The 22,316-nt window shown below is 42.3% G+C and overlaps 1 protein-coding gene across 1 annotated transcript in view; it reads left to right on the top strand.

Annotated features, from left to right (window-relative positions):
• The first annotated feature begins 794 nt into the window (after positions 1-794).
• LOC132385046 (sodium channel subunit beta-3-like) overlaps positions 795-22,316 on the top strand; it is a 39,103-nt gene continuing 17,581 nt past the window's right edge. Inside the window, exons 1-2 of the mRNA XM_059956750.1 lie at positions 795-874; positions 19,289-19,467. Coding sequence (XP_059812733.1) covers positions 795-874; positions 19,289-19,467 — 259 coding nt within the window. The remainder of the gene's footprint in view (positions 875-19,288; positions 19,468-22,316) is intronic.

The raw sequence follows: 22,316 nt of genomic DNA, 5'->3' as shown, positions 1-22,316 counted from the left end.
GATTGGTCTCACAGAGGCTATGGGCTTTCTAGGTTGGCGGAGGTACCTACTGTTGTTAATGGCCAAGGAGATATTTTCTCCCACTGCACCTGGTCATGGTGCCAGCAGTAGCGGCCTTCTCCCAGAGCTTTTAAACGCAGCTGAGGATGTGCTCCAGTGTCCCTCAGCCAGGCAGAGAAGACATGATGGTGTCTCACCTTTGTCCCAAGCAAAAAAGTTTGCTGGACTAGGCATGACGTCGTACAGAGCCTGGATCATGAACTTCATGCACTGGGGTTCTGCCTTCCAGCTGTTGGACCAGGAGATCTTCCACTTCAATACACTCTCCCACCTAGTCCAAGCTCCCTGTTGCTCCATTCCTACCATTCCTGGTGGTACACACCTCCTCAACAGCTGCTCACACCTCTCTAATGAACCCGTTTGTTGTCTGTCCCTGCCCTGGGCCCTGACAAGGTGGGTTGAAGGGAAGCGGCCCCTGACTGCCCAGACACCACTGTCCCTACCAGATCCCTCTGCCTCAGATGTGACTCGGCCATCTCCACTGCATCCTGGGCCTTCTACTTCCTGCCTGTTTGGACCTCAATGCCTGCTGATGAGACCTTGAGCCTGCTGAATCTGTGTACAGCAGCAATGTTCTTGTACGGGAAACCATTAACTCCTTGTTCAGGCTGCTGAAAGGAAGCTGCAGTTTATTCCTCTTCTCGTTCAGGGCAATTCTGCTCAGACTATGCGGGAGGCCCAGTCATCTTTGAAGGTAGCCATTGATCTCTCTTTCAAGAACCTCAACTATTGACATGGGTATCTCATACCAGCGTGGGCTAGAAGATTCAGGGGATAATGCCATGCAGGTAGATCCAGGCCTTGACCTTGCCAGGTAGGCCTGACTTGTCCACTGGTGAGCCATATTTCTAACTGCTTTGTGGTTTTCCTGATGGCAGCCACATCTTAGGCTAAGTCAAAGACCTTCTCCAGGCTCTTGGCTAGTTTCTTAGAGATAGATGGGATAACAATACCATCCAAGAGGGAAAGCAGAACTTCTCTGTGAGTCTGCCATTCTTTAACACAGAGACCTGGATTTCTCCAGCTTAAAGCTCATCCTTGCCCATGCAGCCAGTCTCTTTAGCCCCTGGAGGGGCCTGAGACTGATGGAGTTGTCACCAGGAAGTCATCCATGAAGACTCTGATTGGGGGCTGCCACATGCCAGTCTTCGTCAGAGGGCCTCTGCACTCCACTTCACTGCCTTAACATGGTCAGGGAGAAGACAATCACCGATCTTGTACATTTGGTTATAATCCCTTCTCAAGCCAGTACCAGTCTGATGTGGCTGATCCTGAGGAGACTCTAGATCTCAAGGATGAGGAATTTTATTTTCCTTGGAACATGATATCAGTCCAGCGCAATCTTCACCAGCTTAAGTGGTAATGAGCTGTATACATTGTCAAAGTCTAGCCATAGTACGACTAGGTCCCGCTTTCCCTCGTGCACTTCCCTGATAAGCTGGGAAACCACCCCCATGTGTTCCAGGCAGCTTGGCACTCCAGGAATCCCTCCCTTCTGGACAGATGTAGCAATGTAACTGTTTTTCAGGAGAAACTCAGTTAGGTGATGGGAAACAATACTGAAAAATATCTTCCCCTCCACACTGAGCAGTGAGATAGATCTAAACTGCTCAAAGTCTTTGGAGTTCTCTTCTTTAGGGATCCAGACTCCCTCTGCACACCTCTACTGGTCCGTGACTTTTCCCTTATGCCGGACAATGCTAAAGAATTTCTGAAGTAGCTGTTGGAGCTTAGGGCAGTGTTTGTACGCCTTGTAGGGTACTCTTCTAGGACCAGAGGCAGAACTAGCTCTGGCTGCTCTGACCACTTCCTGGATCTCTTTCCAGCTGGGGTCTTTGCCACTGAACTCACCAGAGGAGGAGGATTTACTTAGGTGCCACAGTGTCCTAGCTCCTAAGGGAGTTCTAAAGGTGGAGATCCCTCTCATTTTGAGCACATGAGGTGTCCACTCTGCTTCTGTCCTTGTAGCTGCTTGGTGAATCCATAGGGGTTTGCAATAAAGGCAGCTTGTTTACTGGCTCTCTTTTCCTCATCTTCTATACAATTCTGCCCTGCTCAATATTATATGCTTACTTCTGAGGATGTTACAGAGCTTGGCAAGTGGTGGTTTCTCTTCTTCACTTGCCCCGCTGTACTGTTTAGCCAGGAAATGGAGCACTTGATGCAGCTTGCGTATTTTGGGTGGCCTATAGACCATCTTGTAGGGGCTTTTGCTGGCTTTCTTCTCCTCTAGGCTGAAACTCTCAGTAGCTGACAATGATAGTTGCCAGGGTCTGCAGTCATCTATCAACATCTCCCTCGGCTATTCTCTCGATGATTTGGACTGTGTCCTTCTCATACAGCAGCCACTCCCTCCAGTGGCTTGCTGGGAGCCACTTACCCATCGGTGATCTGCTACTCTGCCTGGAGTGGGAGATTCTGGTGCTTGGAAGTTCTGAGCACTGTGTGATGACTCCGGTTGTCACCCAGACTATTCCTGGGCATTACAGAGCTTATGATACTGAGATACATCCTAGGGTGCGCAGGGACACATCGGTGATTAGTTTTAATACAGAAACTGATAAAACAACAATTAGTAACATGACTAATTTTGTTTACTCACAATTCCGCACATCACTAGTGAGGTCACATTTAATGACCACCTCAGCTTTCTCTTCAGCTGCTGATAGAAACCCATCTTGAAATGATGAAATATTTGTAGTGAATCTACTCTCATAGTGCTATTAACTAACATTCCAGATTTAGTCCCATGCAGATGAAGGAATGGTGATATATTTTCATCCAAATACAGGGGAACTTCCAGCAGTTGATGTTGCTGATGAGACCCCAGTGGTAGAGGGAGTGAAGATTTTTACTGGTGAATAGAATATCATCAAATAGATTGCTCAGTCCAGAGGAGTGATAAGCTTTTTGAGTATTGTTGGAGGTGAACTCATCCAAGTCAGTGAGAGTGTTCCATCATATTCCAGATTTATTTCAAGTAGAAGGTTTTAGGGAATCAGATGGTGAATCAATTGCTTATAGCATTTGATCTCCCCTTGCAATCATTGAATCCTAGGGGGTAGTCCAGTTATGGTGATGATCAGTTCTAGCCATTCTTCTCAAAACGTTTAAGCACAGAAGAAAGTTATCTCCTATTTACTCATTTCACTGAACTCTTGAAATATCATGAGGTGGTAAAGCTGCAGGTTCCAGAAGAGCCCAATAGGGTGATTAAAATCCAAAGAAACCTTTTTCTCTTCTGGTATTAGTGCAATTAAAAGGCAGAATGCATTAAATAGTTAATATATCCCACACAGCCACACAATTCAAATGCAAATTGTCCACACTATAAAAATCATCTTTTTTGCTCTTTCTTACAAGTCAGCATCTTTTCTTTATATTAATAAATCATCCTTTCTGTCCTCTTACTGAGCAGTCTTAAGATTGTTCTGTACCTTCATAAGTGTTGCTACACTTTTATTCCCATAGCAAAATCCCAAAGGACTTTTGTTTAATTTTCTGTCAGGATAATTTCCAATTGCTCATGAAACACTGTAACTTACATTCAACTGTTTTCCTTCTCATTCACTGCCCGATTGATTCAGCCATACTAACGCAACTCTACTGTCTGTCTGCAGACACTTGTTGCAATACTTGTGTAAATAGACTCATGATTTTAATTATTTATTTAGAGATACAGGACAGGCTACGTCGGCCCAATGATCTGCACCACTTAGCGACCTATTTAACACAAGCCTAATCACAGGCCAATTTACAATGACCAATTAACCTACTAACCTGCAAACACGAGGAAATCTGCAGATGCTGGAAATTCAAGCAACACACACAAAATGCTGGTGGAACACAGCAGGCCAGGCAGCATCTATAGGGAGAAGCGCTGTCGACGTTTCCGGCCGAGACCCTTCATCAGGACTAACTGAAAGGAAAGATAGTAAGAGATTTAAAAGTAGGAGGGGGAGGGGAAATGCAAAATGATAGGAGAAGACCAGAGGAGGTGGGGTGAAGCTGAGAGCCATACAAGTGATTGGCAAAAGGGATACAGAGCTAGAGAAGGGAAAGGATCATGGGACAGGAGGCCTAGGGAGAAAGAAAGGGGGAGGGGAGCATCAGCGAGAGATGGAGAACAGGCAGAGTGATGGGCAGAGAGAGAAAGAAAAAAGGGGGGAAACTAAATATATCAGGGATAGGGTAAGAAGGGGAGAAGGGGCATTAACAGGTTAGAGAAGTCAATGCTCATGCCATCAGGTTGGCGGCTACCCAGCCGGTATATAAGGTTCCTCCAACCCGAGTGTGACTTCTTCTTGACAGTAGAGGAGGCCAAGGATAGACATATCAGAATGGGAAAGGGACATGGAATTAAAATGTCTGGCCACTGGGAGATCCCGCTTTCTCTGGCGGACAGAGAGTAGGTGTTCAGCGAAACGGTCTCCCAGTCTGCGTCGGGTCTCACCAATGTATAAAAGGCCACACCGGGAGCACCGGACGCAGTACACCACACCAGCCGACTCACAGGTGAAGTGTCACCTCACCTGGAAGGACTGTCTGGGGCCCTGAATGGTGGTGAGGGAGGAAGTGTAAGGGCAGGTGTAGCACTTGTTCCGTTTGCAAGGATAAGTGCCAGGAGGGAGATCGGTGGGAACGGATGGGGGGGTTGAATGGACAAGGGAGTCACGTAGGGAGTGATCCCTGCAGAAAGGAGGGGGAGGGAAAGATGTGCTTGGTAATGGGATCCCGTTGGAGGTGGCAGAAGTTACGGAGAATTATACGTTGGATCCGGAGGCTGGTGGCGTGGTAGGTGAGGACAAGGGGGTGAGGGCAGATGTGCGGGAAGTGGGAGAGATGCGTTTGAGAGCAGAGTTGATGGTGGAAGAAGGGAAGCCCCTTTGTTTAAAAAAGGAAGACATCTCCTTCGTCCTGGAATAAAAAGCCTCATCCTGAGAGCAGATGCAGCGGAGACGGAAGAATTGTGAGAAGGGGATAGCATTTTTGCAAGAGACAGGGTGGGAAGAGGAAAAGTCCAGGTAGCTGTGAGAGTCTGTAGGCTTATAGTAGATATCAGTAGATAGGCTGTCTCCAGAGATCGAGACAGAAAGATCAAGAAAGGGGAGGGAGGTGTCCGAAACAGACCAGGTAAATTTGAGGGCAGGGTGAAAGTTGGAGGCAAAGTTAATGAAGTCAACAAGCTCAGCATGTGTGCAGGAGGCAGCGCCAATGCAGTCGTCGATGTAGCAAAGGAAAAGAGAGGGGCTGATACCCGTATAGGCTTGGAACATGGACTGCTCCACAAAGCCAACAAAAAGGCAGGCATAACTGGAACTAACAAACTAAAAGCCATGGATAAACCAGGAGATTTGTAGTCTGCTGAGGGCTATATCTGTGGCATTTAAGACTGGTAATCCAGAACTATACAAGTTCAATAATGAGCTATGGAAGGTTATTTTAAGTGTAAGTACAATCCTGAATGAAGGTAGAGACGGGATTGAATGTATGTCAGCTGTGACGGCGTTTGTAGGCTGTTACTTCCTACAAGGCAAAACCTAACATCATGAATGACTCTGATGCTTCACTCCCAGATGAGATAAATTCTTTTATGCGTGCTTTGATAGGGAGAATAAAACTACAACTGCATGGACCTCTGCAATATCTGGTGACAAGGTGATCTGTCTCAGAGGCTGACATCAGAACATCTTTCAAGAAGGTGAACCCTCACAAGGCATTAAGTTCTGATGGTGTACCTGGTAAGGCATTGAATACCTGTGCTAACTAACTGGAGGGAGTCTTCAAGAACATTGTTGCTGCAGTCGTAGGTTCAAAAGGACAACAATCATACCCGTGTCCAAGTGCAGGATGAGCTGTCTCAATAATGATTGCCTCAGTTGCACTCACATCTACATTGATAAAGTGCTTTCAGAGGTTTGGCATGGCCAAAGTCAACTCCTGCCTATGGACTTGGGCTCTCTGCAATTGAACAATTGCCACAAAAGGTCTACAGTTTATGCAATTTCACTGGCTTTCCAATTAACCCTGGATTACCCGGACAATAGTAATGACTACGTTAGACTGCTGTGTATTGATTATAACTGAGCACTCAACACCCATACCCTCAGTACTAATCAACAAACTCCAAACCCTGGGCCTCTGTACCTCCCTCTTGATCCTTGACTTCCTCATTGGGAGACCATAGTCGGTGCAGATCAGAAATAACATCTCCTCCTCACTGTCAACCAAGGATACTTCAAGGATGCATGCTTAGCTCACTGGTCTACTCTCTCTATGGCCGTGACTGTGTGGCCTGGCACAGCTCAAACACCATCTACAAATTTGCCGATGACACCATCTGAAATTCAGCCAACAATAGTTGTGTCATCGGCACAAGATCGGAAAAAGTTGCAAACTCTGCCAGCTCAATCATGGCTACTGGCCTCCCCAGCATTGAGAACATCTTCAAAAGGCAATGCCTCAAAAAGGAGGCATCCATTATTTAGGATTCTATCACCCAGGATGTGCCCTCTTCTCATTGCTATCATCAAGAAGGTACAAGAGCCCAAAAACACACTCTTCAACTTTTTAAGAACAGCTTCTTCCCCTCCACCATCAGATTTTTGCATGGACAATGAACCCATGTGCTGTACCTCACTATTTTCCTTTTCACATCAATAGGAATGATACAAGGAATTTCTGAAAATATTGCGTATGAAATTTTAGAGATCAATGGAATATGATTTAAATATTTTACTGTAGATCTGTTACCTACTGCTGACAGCATTCTCAATATTTCAACCATTGTCCTGATTCCCTTTAGGAAAGATGTGATGAAAGTAGGCTTAGTTGTTGATGTAGCTATATATTTATTTATAGGGTTGATTTTGTATTCAATTAAACATATTTGGTATATATTTGATAAAAATCAAAAGTCTCCATATAACTAAGTACATTGTTGCCCATTTTCCCTCTTTTAAAGTAACAAATGATCGATAGTAATTTCAACCAAAGCTTTATAGTCTTCACAAATAACTGCACTGAGTAAATCTAATGAAATACTCAAAGTAAAAGAACGACTTGGGATGAACAATAAAAAGCGTCCCTCCATTCTGTTGGAGCTGTGAGTAAAGCCATTCAAAGCAGTTCCTAATTTACAAGCAAATGCCAGCGTGTGGATGGCATGCAGCTGGCATCTTTCCCAAGGGCAGAGATCGCCCCGAACAAACATCGGACACCATATTTGGCATTGTTTTCCTTGACTCTATCTCGGGAGAGCTCGATGGATAGGGTGGGATGAAGCAGTACTTATATCAGAGTGTGAAATGGGCGTTACTAACAGATCGGGAAGAATTAAAAGGACGCATTCAAATAGGATGAGGAGAATTCCTCTAGTTTCTATCGATCATTAAGCTATTCAAATACAATGGCAGAAAAATATTCAGATCTGAATTCACAGTGAATCTAATATGGATTTATTATGGACGTTACCAGACAAAATCCTGTCCTTTCGACACAAACGTGGCTGCAATAACCAGTACAAATGATATAAACACCGAGTATAACAGGTTACAATGTCGGCTGCCAACGCATGCGTGTCTGTGTTGTTACTCTTTCTGGAAGGAGGGTGGAGTAAGTGTGGGAATATTAATAGAGGAACCGAGACAGATAAGAGAAGCACAACCCAACTAGGCTCTCCACCAGGCGCTCAAACGCGCAATATCTTGATAAAATAGTGGGGATCAAAAGCAGATTCTTTTGCAAATACATACATAGTTATAAATATATTTCGTTTGCATCTGACTGTAAACGCAGCAGACAGTGAACAAAAGACTGGGCATTTTGAGATACTCAACGTGTTGGTCTGAAGGCAAACACTGGATCGATTTCTAGGCTGCGCTGGTATTTGAAAATCGAATTTAAGGCACCATTCGTATCTGTGAATGTGCATTATCAGGCGCTGTCTGTAGTGCTGAAATCTGAAGTGCAACATCATCTGCAGGGAGACCGAACAACACAAAGGAATCAAACACAGACGGTTGGAAACCTGTTGGTGACGGGCATTAAAGGACTACGAGGAAGCGATTGTTTTAAGAATGTATTAAAACCCAGTCGCTTGTTTTAACCAGTATTGTTTTATGCAAACCAGTCTATAGACTGTGCATCGGCAGAGGGGGTGAGGTCCAACCAAACAGCTACAAGTGGATCAGTGAGAGCTATTTAAAGCCGGTTGTTTCTGCTTACCCCGACTATGAGTGTGTGGAACACGTTTCTTTATTCGGTTCCATTGCTAATGACTCTGTTAGGTAAGTTGACAATTTATACCAATAGATATTTCAATTTACTGGCAATTTGCATTGCTGAGAAACAATATCTGAGCCGCTATCATCAATGGTTGAATGAGATGGATAAAAATCCCATTATGTTGGATGTGTTAATATTATGATTTATTAGAAATGTGTAACTTGATATATCATTTTTGAAGTATTGGAATTATTGTGTACTCAGGCCCTCAACAGGTTACAGAATTGATAACGTTGACTTCAATATTATTATTTTTTTTAAATCAGTATCTCCACCTTTTTGTAATTTTACAGCGTTGGTCCGGGTTGACTCGGTGAGAACAAAAAAAAAAGCGCAGCGAACCTACACATTAACGCCAATATATATAAACTTATATTTTTAAAATTTAATGTGTGTATTTTTGTTCGTTGTTTTAAGAGGGAAATTATCTCCCTTCCCTTTTATTTTTAATATTTAATGTTGGGTGTTGGCTTCTACTGTCTTCGCGATCATTACTTGTGTGCATTTTCAAAATAAGACTCTTTTACACCGAGGTATTCAATGAAGTTTCAGTATAAGGGCGGGGGTCGGGCTCTACCAGCGCTCTCATCGGAAACAGAGCCAGATTATTCGATATAGGAAACAGAAGCTCATCCAAAGTAAGGAACAAAAATTTAGCCGTTGCATCCAACCATAAGCATAAAACATGAAACATCTAACGTCAATTCAATCTTTCAGCTTTTAATAGTTTCCAAGTTAGGTATTTCTTTTTACCTTGAAGGGTTCTCTCTGTAAACACGCAACAGGTTCTACGTTAATTGTTGGAAGAGGAAAACTGGACTCAAGGTATTCGTTGGGAAGCGGGGATGGAGGCTGCAGGTTAAGAGGCGCGCCTATGTGTATATAAAGAAACGTTCGTTTTATGGAAGTGTTAGCCGACATCATTCATGTGTAAATTCGATGCACGCCTCGATGTAAATTTACAGGGGAGGGGCCGGTTTGGCCTTGAGGAGCCAGTTTCTCTATTATTTCCTCGCAGGTCTTCCTCGTATTATCTAGGCATGCAGCCAATAGGAAGAGGGTAGAGCCGCATCAATGTAAACACACATTTAATCCAAAAGCCAAGATCTGGCACTCCCTTTCCATTGGACCCACTCCCAGCCCAGCCAGGGCGCGCGCCAAAGAAATGCTGCACATAACTAGCAAACCATAAGAGTCAAACATTCACAGCCCTTGACGGAGGAAAAGAGGAAGCTAAATGATGCTGACTCCGGGAAAGAAAGGGAGTTAAAATTGGTATAACTAAACATCATGGGTGTACATTAATCATCCTAACAAGACCCTGTTACTCCAAAACTGAAAGGATACAAGTTATAGTGGAGGCTTTAGCTTATTAACCACTCGGCAGGATATGAATACTTTGTGATCAGGGTATCCTAATGAGGAAATGTGGCCAAGGTTATCCAAATTTTTAAGCATTTGATTCTTAGGTTTTTTGATTTCTATTTCTTAACTACATTTGGCAGAAAATTCTGTTGTTTGATATGGATAAAAATAACTTTTCCTATCTCATCTGACAACTGTTGACTGGCTGTCCCTGGCTATCAAATTAAATTAATCTGTGTCCAAATACAGATGCAACATTTTTCTAATCAAAGTTAATGAAATAACAGTCTGGAATAGCCATTTATATTAGCATCCACTTATAGTCAGTCAACAGTTACAGTTAGACACCATAATTCTAATAGTTTAAAAATATTTACAGAAAATGATAGGACTGATGTACAAGTCCCAAGTTAGGGCAAGGCTAATGTTGATTGCATTACTCAGGAAATTGCAAAGGTTGATTGGAGAAGCTATTTGCAGGTAAAGGGATGGCTGGTAATTAGGAACATTTTAAAAGTGAGATAGGGAGAATTTAGGGCCAGTCTGTTCTTGTTCAAGTGAAGGGCAAGGCTTGCAGGATTGGGGAACCTTGGTCATGAGGACTATTGAAGACTTTTGTCAGTAAAGGCATGTGTTGAGTGAGTCGGCTGGAAATGTGAGAATCTCATGTAGAATGTAGGGTTACACTTAAGAGGAAAGCCAAGAAAACACATAGAAAATTAGATTGTTTTTGTAATGAGGCAAAAGAGAATCCTATGAAACTGTATCAACAGCAAAAAGGGTATTGTGGGAGAGAATAGGGTACCTTAGAGTTCAATGTGGTCATCTATGTATGGAACCACAGGAGATGGATTGGGCTTCAAATTAATATTTCTCATCTGTCATTCCTATGGAGTTGGTAATGGAAGCTATGGAATTAATGGAAGTGAACGGTGATGCCTTGAAACATATCCACTTTACATAAATAAGGCATTTTATAACATAAAATATGGATGAATCGCCGAGTTGCCATGATTAAGACAGTGTGGGAATGTATTGCTGAGGCCCTAGTGGGGATGCTTACAGGATATCATTGCTGGACAGAGGCAATGCAGTGAAAGAGTGGAGGGTAGTTAATGTTTTGTCTTTAGTTATGAAAAGCTGCCATGAGCCTAATGCAACTGGTAGGATACCTTCTGTATGGACTTTAGCAAGGCTCCTGATATGGCTCCACTTGATAGGCAGAGTCAGAAAGTCACATCAGGTGCAGGGCAAGCTGGCTAATTGGATACAAAATTGGCTTGTTGGAATGTTTCAGGGATTGGTGGCAGGTCCACGGTTGCTAGTCATCTATTTTAAGTATTTTGGATGAGATTAAGGTCACTTAGTTGGCAATTATGCAGATGACACCAAAATTGGTGGTAGACAGTGAATAAGGTTATTCTATAAGACATAGAAGCAGAATAAGGACATTCAGCCCATCAAGTCTGCTCCATCATTCTATAATGGCTGATTTATTATCCCTCTCAACCCCATTCTCATGTCTTCTCCCTGTAACCTTTGACACCCTTACTCAGCAACCTCAGCTTTAAATATAGCTAATGACTTGGCCTCCATAATCAATTCCATAGATTCACTTCCCTCTGGCTAAAGAAATTCCTCTTCATTTCTGTTCTAAATGGATATCACTCTATTCTGAGGCTCTACCCCTCTACTCCAAGACTACCCCACCATAGAACTATCTGCACTTTTTTGCCCATTCTTCCAATCTGTCCAAGTCCTCCTGCAGACTCCCTGCTTCCTTGACACTACCTGCCCCTCCACCTATCTTTGTATCATTCACAAACTTGGCCACAAAGCCATCAATTCCATCAACCAAATCATTGACATATAACAGGACAGGAATCAGTCCCAACACAGATTCCTGTGGAACACCACTAGTCACCAGCAGCCCACCAGAAAAAGCCCCCTTTATTCCCACACTTTGCCTCCTGCCAGTCAACCAATCTTCTATCCATGCTAGTGTCTTCCCTGTAATACCATGCACTCTCAAAGACCTGGAAATTCAAGTAAACAACATTCACTGATTCTCCTTTGTCTATCTTGCTTGTTAGTTCCTCAAGGAATTAGAACAGATTTGTCAGGCAGGATTTCCCCTTAGGGAAACAATGCTGTCTTCGTCCTATTTTGTCATGTGCCTCCAAGTACCCTGAAACCTCATCCACAATAATGAACTCCAACATCTTCCCAACCACTCAAGTCAAACTGGCTTATAATTTCCTTTCTTCTGCCCTCCTCCTTTCTTAAAGAGTGGAGTGTGATTGCAATTTTCCAGTCCTCTGAAAACATTCCAGGAGCTAAAGATCCATGAAAAATCAGTACTAGTGCTTCCCCAATCTCTTCAGCTACTTCTTTCAGAACCCAGGGGATTAGTCCATCTGGATAGGTGACTTATTTACCTTCAGACCTTTCAGCTTCACCAAGCCTTCTCCTTAGTAATAGTAACTCTACTCACTTCTGCCCCCCCCCCCCCCCCACTGACAATCTCAAATATCTGGCATACAGTTAGTGTCTTCCTCAGTGAAGACTGACACAAAATACTTAAGTTCATCTGCCATTTCTTTGTCCCCCATTACTCCAGTGTCATCTTACAGTGGTCCGATATCGCTCCTCTTTTCCTCTTAATATATCTGAAAAACTTTTGGTTTCCGCTTTGATATTATTGGCTAATTTACCTTAATATTTCATCTTTGTTCTCCTTATGGCTTTTTAGTTGCCTTCTATTAGTTTTTGCCACTAATTTTTGCTTTATTATATGCCCTCTATTTTGCATCTATGCTGTCTTTCACTTCCCTTGCTAGCCACGGTTGCCTCATCCTCACTTTAGAATACTTCTTCATCTTTGGGATGTATCCATCCCGTCTTCTGAATAGCTCCCAGAAATGCCCACCATTGCTGTTCTGCTGTCATCCTTACTACTGTCCTTTTGTGTTAATTTTGGCCAGCTCCTCTCTCATGCCTCTCTAATTCCATTAACTCCACTGTAATACTGATATATATGACAATTAAACTTCTCCCTCTCAAACTGCAGGGTGAATCCTATCATATTATGATCATTGGCTTCTTTATCTTAAGCTCCCTAATCAAATCTAACACCCAATCCAGAATTGCCTCTTCCCAAGTGGGCTCAACAACAAGCTGCTCTAAAAAGCCATCTGGTAGGCAGGCATTCTACAAATTCTCTTCCTTACGATCCAGCACCAACCTGATTTTCCCTAACCTTCCTGCATATCAAAATCCCCCACGACTATCGTAATATTGCCCTTTTTACATGTCTTTTCAATTTCCCATTGTAATTTATATCCCACCGTCTGGCTACTGTTTGGAGGCATGCATGTACTTCCCATCAGGGTTTTTTTACCCTTGCATTTTCTTAACTCTACCCACAATGACTCTACATCTTTCGATCCTATGTCACTTCTTTCTAAGAGTTGGATTTCATTTTTCACCAACAGAGTCATCCCACCCCCTCCACCTACCTGCCTGTCCACTTGATACAATGTGTATCCTTGGATGTTAAGCACCCAGCTATGATCTTCTTTCAGCCACAACTCAGTTGTACCCCACAATGAGTTGTACACCTGCCAATCTCTAACTGCGCTGCAAAGTCATCTACCTTACTCCATATACCTGAATTCATCAAGTATATAACACTTTCAGTCCTGAAATTCATCACCCTTTTCAATTTTGCAACCATGTTACACTTGAACTCATCCCACTGACTGCAATTTTACCTTATCATTTTTTGCCTGTTGTTCCTCGCAGTCTTGCTACACTATAGTTGTATACCAACTGCCCCATCACTCCAGTTCCCATTCCTCTGCCAGATTAGTTTGAGTCCTCTCCAACAGCTATAGCAAACCTGTCTGCAAGGATATTGCCCCCCCCCCTCTTTCAGGTTCAGCTGTCCCTCATCCTTTTTCTACAGGTTGCACCTTCCTCAGAAGAGATCCCAATGATCCAAAAGTCTGAAACCCTGCTCCATGCACCAATTCTTCAGTCACACATTCATCTGCTAAATCAGCCTATGCTTATCCTCACTGGCATATGGCACAGACAGCAATCCAGAGATTACTACCCTGGAGATCCTGCTTTTCAGCTTCAACCTAACTCCATATATTCCCTCTTCAGGACCTCCTCCCTTCTCCTACCCATGTCATTGGTACAAATATGTATCGCAACTTCTCGCTGCTTACCCTCTCCCTTTAGAATGCTGTGGACCCAGTCTGAGACGTCCATGACCCTGGCACATGGGAGGCAAAATACCATCCAGGATCTCTATCATGTCCACAGAATCTCTTGTCTGCTCCTCTAACTATAGAATCCCTATCACGATTGCACTCTTCTTCTCCCCCTACCTTTCTGAACCATAGAACCCCACTCAGTTACAGAGACCCGGCTGTTGCAGCTTACCCCTGGTAGATTGTCTTCCCCCTCCCCACCCCCAAAGGTATCCAAAGCAGTTCACCTTTTATTGAGGGGAATAGCCACAAGGGTCATCTGCACTGGCTGCCCACTCAGGGACCTATCTCCTGCAACTTAGGATTGACTACCTCCCTGTAGCTCCAATCTATTATTTCCCCATTTTCTCTTATGAGCCGAAGGTCATTGAGCTGCAGCTCCAGTTCCTCGACACAGTCTCTAAGGAGCTGCAGCTCAGTGTATTTTGTGCAGATGTAGTTATCAGTGAAACTGGAGGTCTCCCAGAGTTCACTGATAAATCTGTCTAGGAATCGTTCAGATGCCTTTCCAAGGGAATATATTTAAAATTGTAATATTTTAAAATATTTTTGCACAATGATAAATGGATACAATCATTGGAAGCTAGAGAGACTTTCTAGCAACTTAATTAATAAGTAAACATTCTGAATTTTAAATGTCAGTCAGCTGTCGTGGTTTTAAAAATTCAAATAACCATTTCTAAATTAAAAAGGTTATTCATCTCTGTTTAACTTGTCAAAAACACTTCAGTAATAAGCAAGCTTCTGAAATACAATACCAATTTTTGCCATTTCATCTCTGTGATATTATTTCATGTTCATACGCAATTAGTGCCATGTGAATGAGACAGCTTTAGATATTTCTATGTTAATTGTCAACTTTATTTTGAAGGTTGGGGACAATAGGGTTGGGGACACTAAAACAAAAACAGCTTGTCATGCATTATATATATGTATAATGCATTATACATATGCCAAAGTCCAAACAATCTTGGCACCATAAATAAAGTTAACATCAAAAGTGTTGTACTGTGCTGCTGTGTTCTATGTCCTGTGTTCAAACAATTTCCTGGTGAAAATAGTCAAGCATAGCAAAGCAGTTGGACCAAATTCACACCTGATCAATGAGTTATAATTTGACCCACATCCAAGGAACTAATCACATTCTTTAAGCTGTCAGGAAAGACAAAATAACTTAAAAAATAAGTAACACTATGCTCACATTGTGAATAGGAAGAAAAGTTTGAGAAATGGAGTGCCTGAAACTGAAAGGCAACGGAGTAACACAAACTGGGGCAGATGCAGGAAGCTAATATTGGAATTTAATATCCAGGCAGCTTTCGTTTTTTTGAAAGGTAGGCAAGAAATAGAAATGGTTGCCTACTTGATGGAGATTTAAAATGCATACAAGAACCAAATCCTTTCATTGAGCTGCCAAAATTTCAGACTAGAAAATTTAAACATGAGAAATTCTGCAGATGCTGAAAATCCAGAGTAAAGTAACTCACGCAAAATGCTGGAAGAACTCAACAGGGCAGGCGGCATCTATGGAAATTAATAAACAGTTGACATTTCGAGACCCTTCTTCAGGACTGGAAAGGAGGGGGGAAAATGACAGAATAAAAAGGTGGGGGAGGGGAAGGAGGATTGCTAGAAGGTGATCGGGGAAGCCGGGTGGGTGAGAAAGGTAAAGGGCTGGAGAGGAAGGAATCAAATAGAAGAGTGGACCATAGGAGAAAGAGAAAGAGGAGGGGCACCAGGGGGAGGTTTTAGGCAGGTAAGAAGTAGTAAGAGGCCAGAGTAGGGAACAGAAGAGGGGAGGTGTTGCTCCTCCACCCTGAGGGTGGCCTCATCATGGCACAAGAGGAGGCCATGGACTGACATGTCAGAATGGGAATTGGAATGTGAATTAAAACGTTGGGCCACTGGGAAGTTCTGCTTTGAGTGGATGGAGCTGTGGTTCTCAACAAAGTAGTCCCCCAATTTACAACAGGTCTTACCAACACAAAGGAGGCCTCATCTGGAGTACCAGATACAAAAGACAACCCTAACAGATTCACAAGAGAAGTGTTGCCTTACCTGGAAGGACTATTTGGGACCATGAATGGAGGTGATGGAGGAGGTGAATGGACAGGTGTTGCATTTTGGCCACTTAGAGAGATAAATGACAGGAGGGAGATGAGTGGTAAGAGATGAATAGACAAGAGAATCATGAAAGGAGCAATTCCTGCAGAAAGAAGAGAGAGGGGAAGAGGTAAAGATGTGTTTGGTAGTTGGATCCCTTTGCAGATGGTAGATGTTGCAGAGGATGATGTGTTGAATGCAGAGACTCATGAAGGAATTCAATCACTGTTAAGACAGCAAGAAGAAGGGGTGAGCACTGATGTCTAGGTAAGGGAAGCATCAGCAGTAGAGGAAGGGAAACATGGTTCTTTGAAGAAGGAAGACATCTCTAATGTCCAGGAAAAGAAAGCCTCATCCTGAGAACAGATGCAGCTGAGACAAAGGAACTGAGAAAGGGAAAGGAAGCGTCATGGGAATTGGTAGATTTATAAAAATTGTCATTTGACAGTTTGTCTTCAGAGGTGAAGACAGAGAGATCAAGAAAGGGATGGGGGGTGTCAGAAATGGACCAAATCAATTTAAGGGCAGGGTGGAAGTAGGAGATAAAGTTGATGAAATTGATGAGCTCAGCATGGGTGCATGAAGCAACACCAATGCAGTCATCAATGTAGTGGAGGAACAGTTGTGGAGCATAGCCAGGGAAGATGGACTGTTTTACGTAGCCAGTGGAAAGGCAGGTATAGCTGGGGCCTTCGTGGGTGCCCATGCCTACCGCTCGAGTCTGGAGAACGTGGGAGGAGCCAAAAGAAAAATTGTTGAGGGTGAGGACCAGTTCTGCCAGATGGAGGTTGGTCATGGAGGGGAACTGGTTGGTTCCTTTATTGAGAAAGAAGCAGAGAGCTTTGATGGGGGATATAAGTGTATAGGGACTGGACATCCATGGTGAAAATGAGGCAGTCAAGACTAGGAATTGAAAGCTGGTGAGGAGATTGACAGCATGAGAAGTGCCATGGACGTAGGTGGATAGGGACTGAACCAAGGGGGATAGAATGGAGTCAAGGTATTTGGACTCGAGTTCAGTGGGGTAGGATCAGTCAGAGACAATGGGCCTACCTGGACAATCAAGTTTGTGGACCTTGGGTAGGAGTTAGAAACAAACAGTGCGGGGTAAGGGAACAATCAGTTTGGTGGCAGTGGGTGGGAGTCCTCCAAAGCTGCTGAGGTGACTGATGGTGTCAGAAACAGTTTCCTGATGGTCCAGTGTGAGTTCCTCTTCAAGGGGAAAGTAAGAGGAGGTGCTTGCAAGTTGCCACCTGACCTCAGCAAGGTAGAGGTCATTCAGCTACACTACAACAACACCCTTTTTTTCTGCGGGTTTGATGGCAAGGGTGGGATTAGTATGAAGAGAGTGGAGGGCAGTGCGTTCAGAAGGAGTAAGGTTTGAGGAGGAGTGAGGAGTGCTGAAGTTGAGCTGATTGACCATTAGAGATGAGAAGATCCAGAGCAGGCAGAGAACCAGCCCCAGGTGTCCAAGAAGATGAGGAGGGTTGGAAACAGAAGGAGGGATCATGAGTGTGGGGTGGTGAATTTCTTGCCAAAGAACTGGGCTCAGAGATGAAAGCATTGAAGAGCTTGGCGTTTGGTGAGGTGCAGGTGAAGGGAGCAAAGGCAAGACCCTTGCTGAGGACAGAACGTTCCATCTCAGAGAGGGGAAAGTCAGTGGGAGTGATGAAGACACAGTAGGAATGAGAGTTGGGATCAAGGGGGGGGGGGGTTGAAGAGATGGTTGCGTCAGAGGAGATGGGTGGGTTAGGATGTTCAGGAAAAGTGGGGTGGGAGGAAGATGGAAGCTCTGAGGACCCAAAAGGTGACAATAGAGCTCGAGAGACCCAGGATTGGGGAGTGGTAGTGGGGTAAGGGATGACCAGGGGTTCAGCAGCAGCGAGGAAGGAAAATTTAGCAGACTGCAAATGCTTGATAACAATTTTGTCATTTTCATATGTTTTGAAATATACAGTGAAATTTAACCTGTGCATGCACGAAAAAAACTAAATATTATTAAGAAAGATGAAAATGGATATTCACAAACTATTAATTATTCTATACATATAATGACAGAATTGTTGGATGATTGCACACATTAAGATGAACTGTGTGCAATTATGGAGATGTTACAGAGTATTACGTGAGAACTATGGCCTGCTCTGATACTTTTCTGGGGCTTATTGATATTCTCCTAAGACTTTACATGTATAATGAAGTGATATATGGATATACGCATGAATTTCACTTTCTAATACCATCTCTTTGACTAATTTCAGCATTTATATCAACGTCAATACATTCTAAATAACATTTCCTCTATAAAATGTAAACATTCACACTGTTTTAACAAATTAATGTGTACATCTAACAATAGTTTTAGATCTCTAAATTGAAAATATAAATAGAAATCAATCTTCCTGCAGATATATTTTAAGTTTTGCATCTTAAAAGAGATTCAAATTTGTATCAAAATACCTGCATGTTATCAATGCAACTTAAATTTACATTGATCTCCATTCCATTTCTAGTGTACACAGTTGCAGAAAACAAATTCCCCCTCTTTTGCTTGAAGTTGCACCTTGATCTGTACCTCGGGATGTAAAGTACAAATTACAACTTGGAGATAGAAAACATGTCCAAAGGGCAATGCTATGATAGTGTTGGGGGATTTCAATGTGCAAGTGGATTTTGAAAATCCAGTTAGTGCTGGATCCCACAAGAGAGAATTTGTAGAATGTCTGTGAGATTGCTTCTTAGAGCATCTTGTAGTTGAACCCGCAAGGGGAAAGGCAATGCTGAATTGGGTGTTATGTAATGAACCATATTTGATCAGGGAGCTTCAGGTACAGGAACCCACAGATGAAGTATGATAGAATTCACCCTGCCGTTTGAGAAGGAGAAGCTAAAGTCAGATATATCAGTATTACAAAGGTATGAGAGTAGAGCTGGCTAAAATTGATTGGAGGGGACACTAGCTGGGTTGATGGCTGAGCAGTTGAAGCTTCTAGGAGTAATTTGGAAGGTGCAGGATAGATCATCCCAAATACAGCATAAAAGCAAAAGAAAGGGCATATAATATCACAAAAATTATTAGGAAGCTAGAGAGTTGAGTAGCTTTTAAATACCACAGAAGGCAAGTAAAAGTCATGAAGATGAAATATGAAGGTGAACTAACCAATATTATAAAAGGATACAAAATATTTTTACAGATACATAAGGAGTAAAAGAGAAATGAAATTGGATATCAAACCACTGGCAAATGACGGCAGAGAGGTAATAATGGGGGACAAAGAAATAGCAATCAAACTTGGTAAGAATTTTGTGCCAATGTTCACTGTGGTAGACACCAGCAGTAATGCCAGAATTTTGAGAGTGACAGGGAGCAAAAGTGAGTGCAGTTGCTATTACTAAGGAGAAGGTGCTTCGGAAGCTGACTAGTCATTAAAATCACCTAGGCCAGGTGGACAACACTCCAGGGTTCAGAAAGAGGTAGCTGAAGAGATTGTGGAGTTATTAGTAGTGATCTTTCAAGAATCAATAGATTTTGGAGTTGTCTGGAGGACTGGAATATTGCATATGTCACTCCTCTCTTTAAGGAAGGGAGGCAGAAGAAAGGAAATTAAAGGCCACTATTAAGGATGAGGTTTCAGGGTACTTGGAGGTGCATGATAAAGTAGGCTGAAATCAGCAAGGTTTCCTTAAGGGGAAGTCTGTTGGAATTCTATGAGGAAATAACAGGCAGAATAGACTAAGAAGAGTCAGTGGATGTTGTTTATTTGGATTTTCAGATCATTGACAAAGTGCCATGCACAAGGTTGCTTAACAAGATAAGAGCTCCTAGTATTACAGGAAAGTTATTAGCATGAATAGAAGATTGAGAGACTGGCAGGAGGCAAAGAGTGGGAATAAAGGGAACGTTTTCTGGTTGGCTGCCAGTGATAAGTAGTGTTTCGTAAGGGTCAGTGTTGGGACCACTTCTTTATGTTTGTATGAAAACTGCTCTACAGTTAAGTTGTTATTATCATTATTATGCATGTTAATGATCTGGAAGACGGAATTGATGGCTTTGTGGCCAAGTTTCTGAATGACACAAAAGGTAAGTGGAGGGGCAAGTAGTCTTGAGGAAGCAGGAAATCTGTAGAAGGACTTGGATAGATTGGAGAATGGGTAAAAATGTGGCGAATGAAGTGTAGGGAAGAGTATGGTCATGCACTTTGATAGAAGCAATAAAGGCATGCTGTTTTCTAAATGGGGAGCAAATTTAGAAATCATAGATGGAAGGGACTTGGGAGTCCTAGTGCAAGGTTACTTAAAAGGTCAACTTGCAAGTTGAGTCAGTAGTAAGGAAGACAAATGCAATGTTAGCATTCATTTTGTCATGACTGAGATATAATTCTGGGATTAATAGATGTAATGCAACATTGATCAGACTACATTCAGAGTATCTTAACCAGATTTGGGCCCCATGTCTAAGAAAGGATGTGCTGACATCCGAGGGGATCCAGAAGACATTTATAGGAATGATCCTGGGAATGAAATGTCTCATGTAAGAGGAGCATGTAATGGCTCTGGGCCTGTGCTTGATAAGAGTTAGACGAATGAGGCAGTAGGGGGGTGTGGAGTTTACCTCATTGAAACCTAATGAATATTGAAAGGCCTAGATAGTATGGGTAGTAAGCAGAAGAAGTATCTAATATTGGGAGAGTCTGAGACCAGAGGGAACAGCCTCAGAATAGAAGAACGCCCCTGTAGAACAGAGATAAGGAGGAATTTCTTTAGCTAGAGGCCGGCGAATCTGTGGAATACATTGACAAGTCATTGGATATATTTAAAGCAGAGGTTGAGAGGTTCTTGATTAGTAAGTGTGACAAAGGTTATAAGGAGAAGGATAATAAATCAGCAGACTCGATGAGCTGAATGACTTAATTCTGCTATGTCTTATGGTCTTACAGCTATTTCCCTGCTTTAACCTAATATCCCTTGATGCCTTTAATATCTAAACATCATGCATCAACCTGCTTACATCTTGGAACTGACCTGAAATTTGAGTAGTCAATCCATTTGTGGCTTCCTGTACACTAGATATCTGTAGTTTTGTTTTAATGAACTCCTCCTTCCCAATCAACGCTGTCTACATGCCAGAATATGTTAACATCCAAATGAGAAGGTTTGCTAACCTTTCATGTATTTCCTTGAATCACTTTATTTCTAACTTTAGTAATGAAATCATTTAAAGCCTTGAGAAAAACATGCAAACCTGAAACAAAACAAGAAATACTGGAACATTCAGCAAATGAGGCAGTATCCATGGGGGAAAATGATGACAGGTCTTCAAATGGAAATGTTATCTGTTTCTCTTTCTACAGATGTTATCTGACCTACTGAGTATTTCTAGCTTCTCATGCTATTTGATCAACAGATTAACCTGGTTTCTGTTTCTGGAACTTTTCATTCAATCTAACAATTCAAGTTTGGGTTGAACACATTGAATTTTTCAAATATCTATTTTGGACTTAAATTCTTGATTTGACTCAAATTATTCCCATAGTTGGACATTAAAGTGAAGGTCCAGCCCATTTCCCCTCATCCACAAATGGATGTTGCACTTAAATGGCAGAAAGGTTGAATGTACGTTTACTATTTTGCACAAGTATTCTGGAATCCTCCACAAAATTATGAGTTTCCCAGTTCATCATTGACTGAAAATATGCAGCCACATCAGTTGCCTTTTATGCAGTCTCTACAAATAAACAATCACCTCAGGTTAGTCTTGAATTTTACTTTAAATAATCAAATTCTGCATTCATATTATTGTTTGATACAGAATTTTCTCATTACACAAATGTCATCCTGTGGTGTTTTTGTCCCAGAGGGTTTCTTAATTAGCTGTTAAGACTTAAATCCGTGGGTGACATCATGTTTATTTTAAGACTACAGGCCATGTACTACTGAAAGATACAACAGGTTTGCAATACAGAGTATGGGTGTACTACATATGTAAAAAAATAAGCTCAGACAGATAACACTCTCAATACGGATAATTTTTCCAATCATATAGCACATCTAACAACAACATTAATGTTCAAATTTGAGAATTTCTATTTCACTAATGCCAGATTAAATCTGATTTTTAAAAAATTATGATTCATTTTTTTGAAAAATTTATACATTTTTATATCTATTTGAACAGAGGATTGTTATATATTTTGTAGCTATTTCACAATCACTTTTCTCATA

This window comes from Hypanus sabinus, chromosome X2 (genome assembly GCF_030144855.1).
Source record: "Hypanus sabinus isolate sHypSab1 chromosome X2, sHypSab1.hap1, whole genome shotgun sequence".
NCBI classification, from domain to species: Eukaryota; Metazoa; Chordata; class Chondrichthyes; order Myliobatiformes; family Dasyatidae; genus Hypanus; species Hypanus sabinus.
The sequence above is the reverse complement of the archived record's forward strand: the minus strand, read 5'-3'. Positions and strand labels throughout refer to the sequence as shown.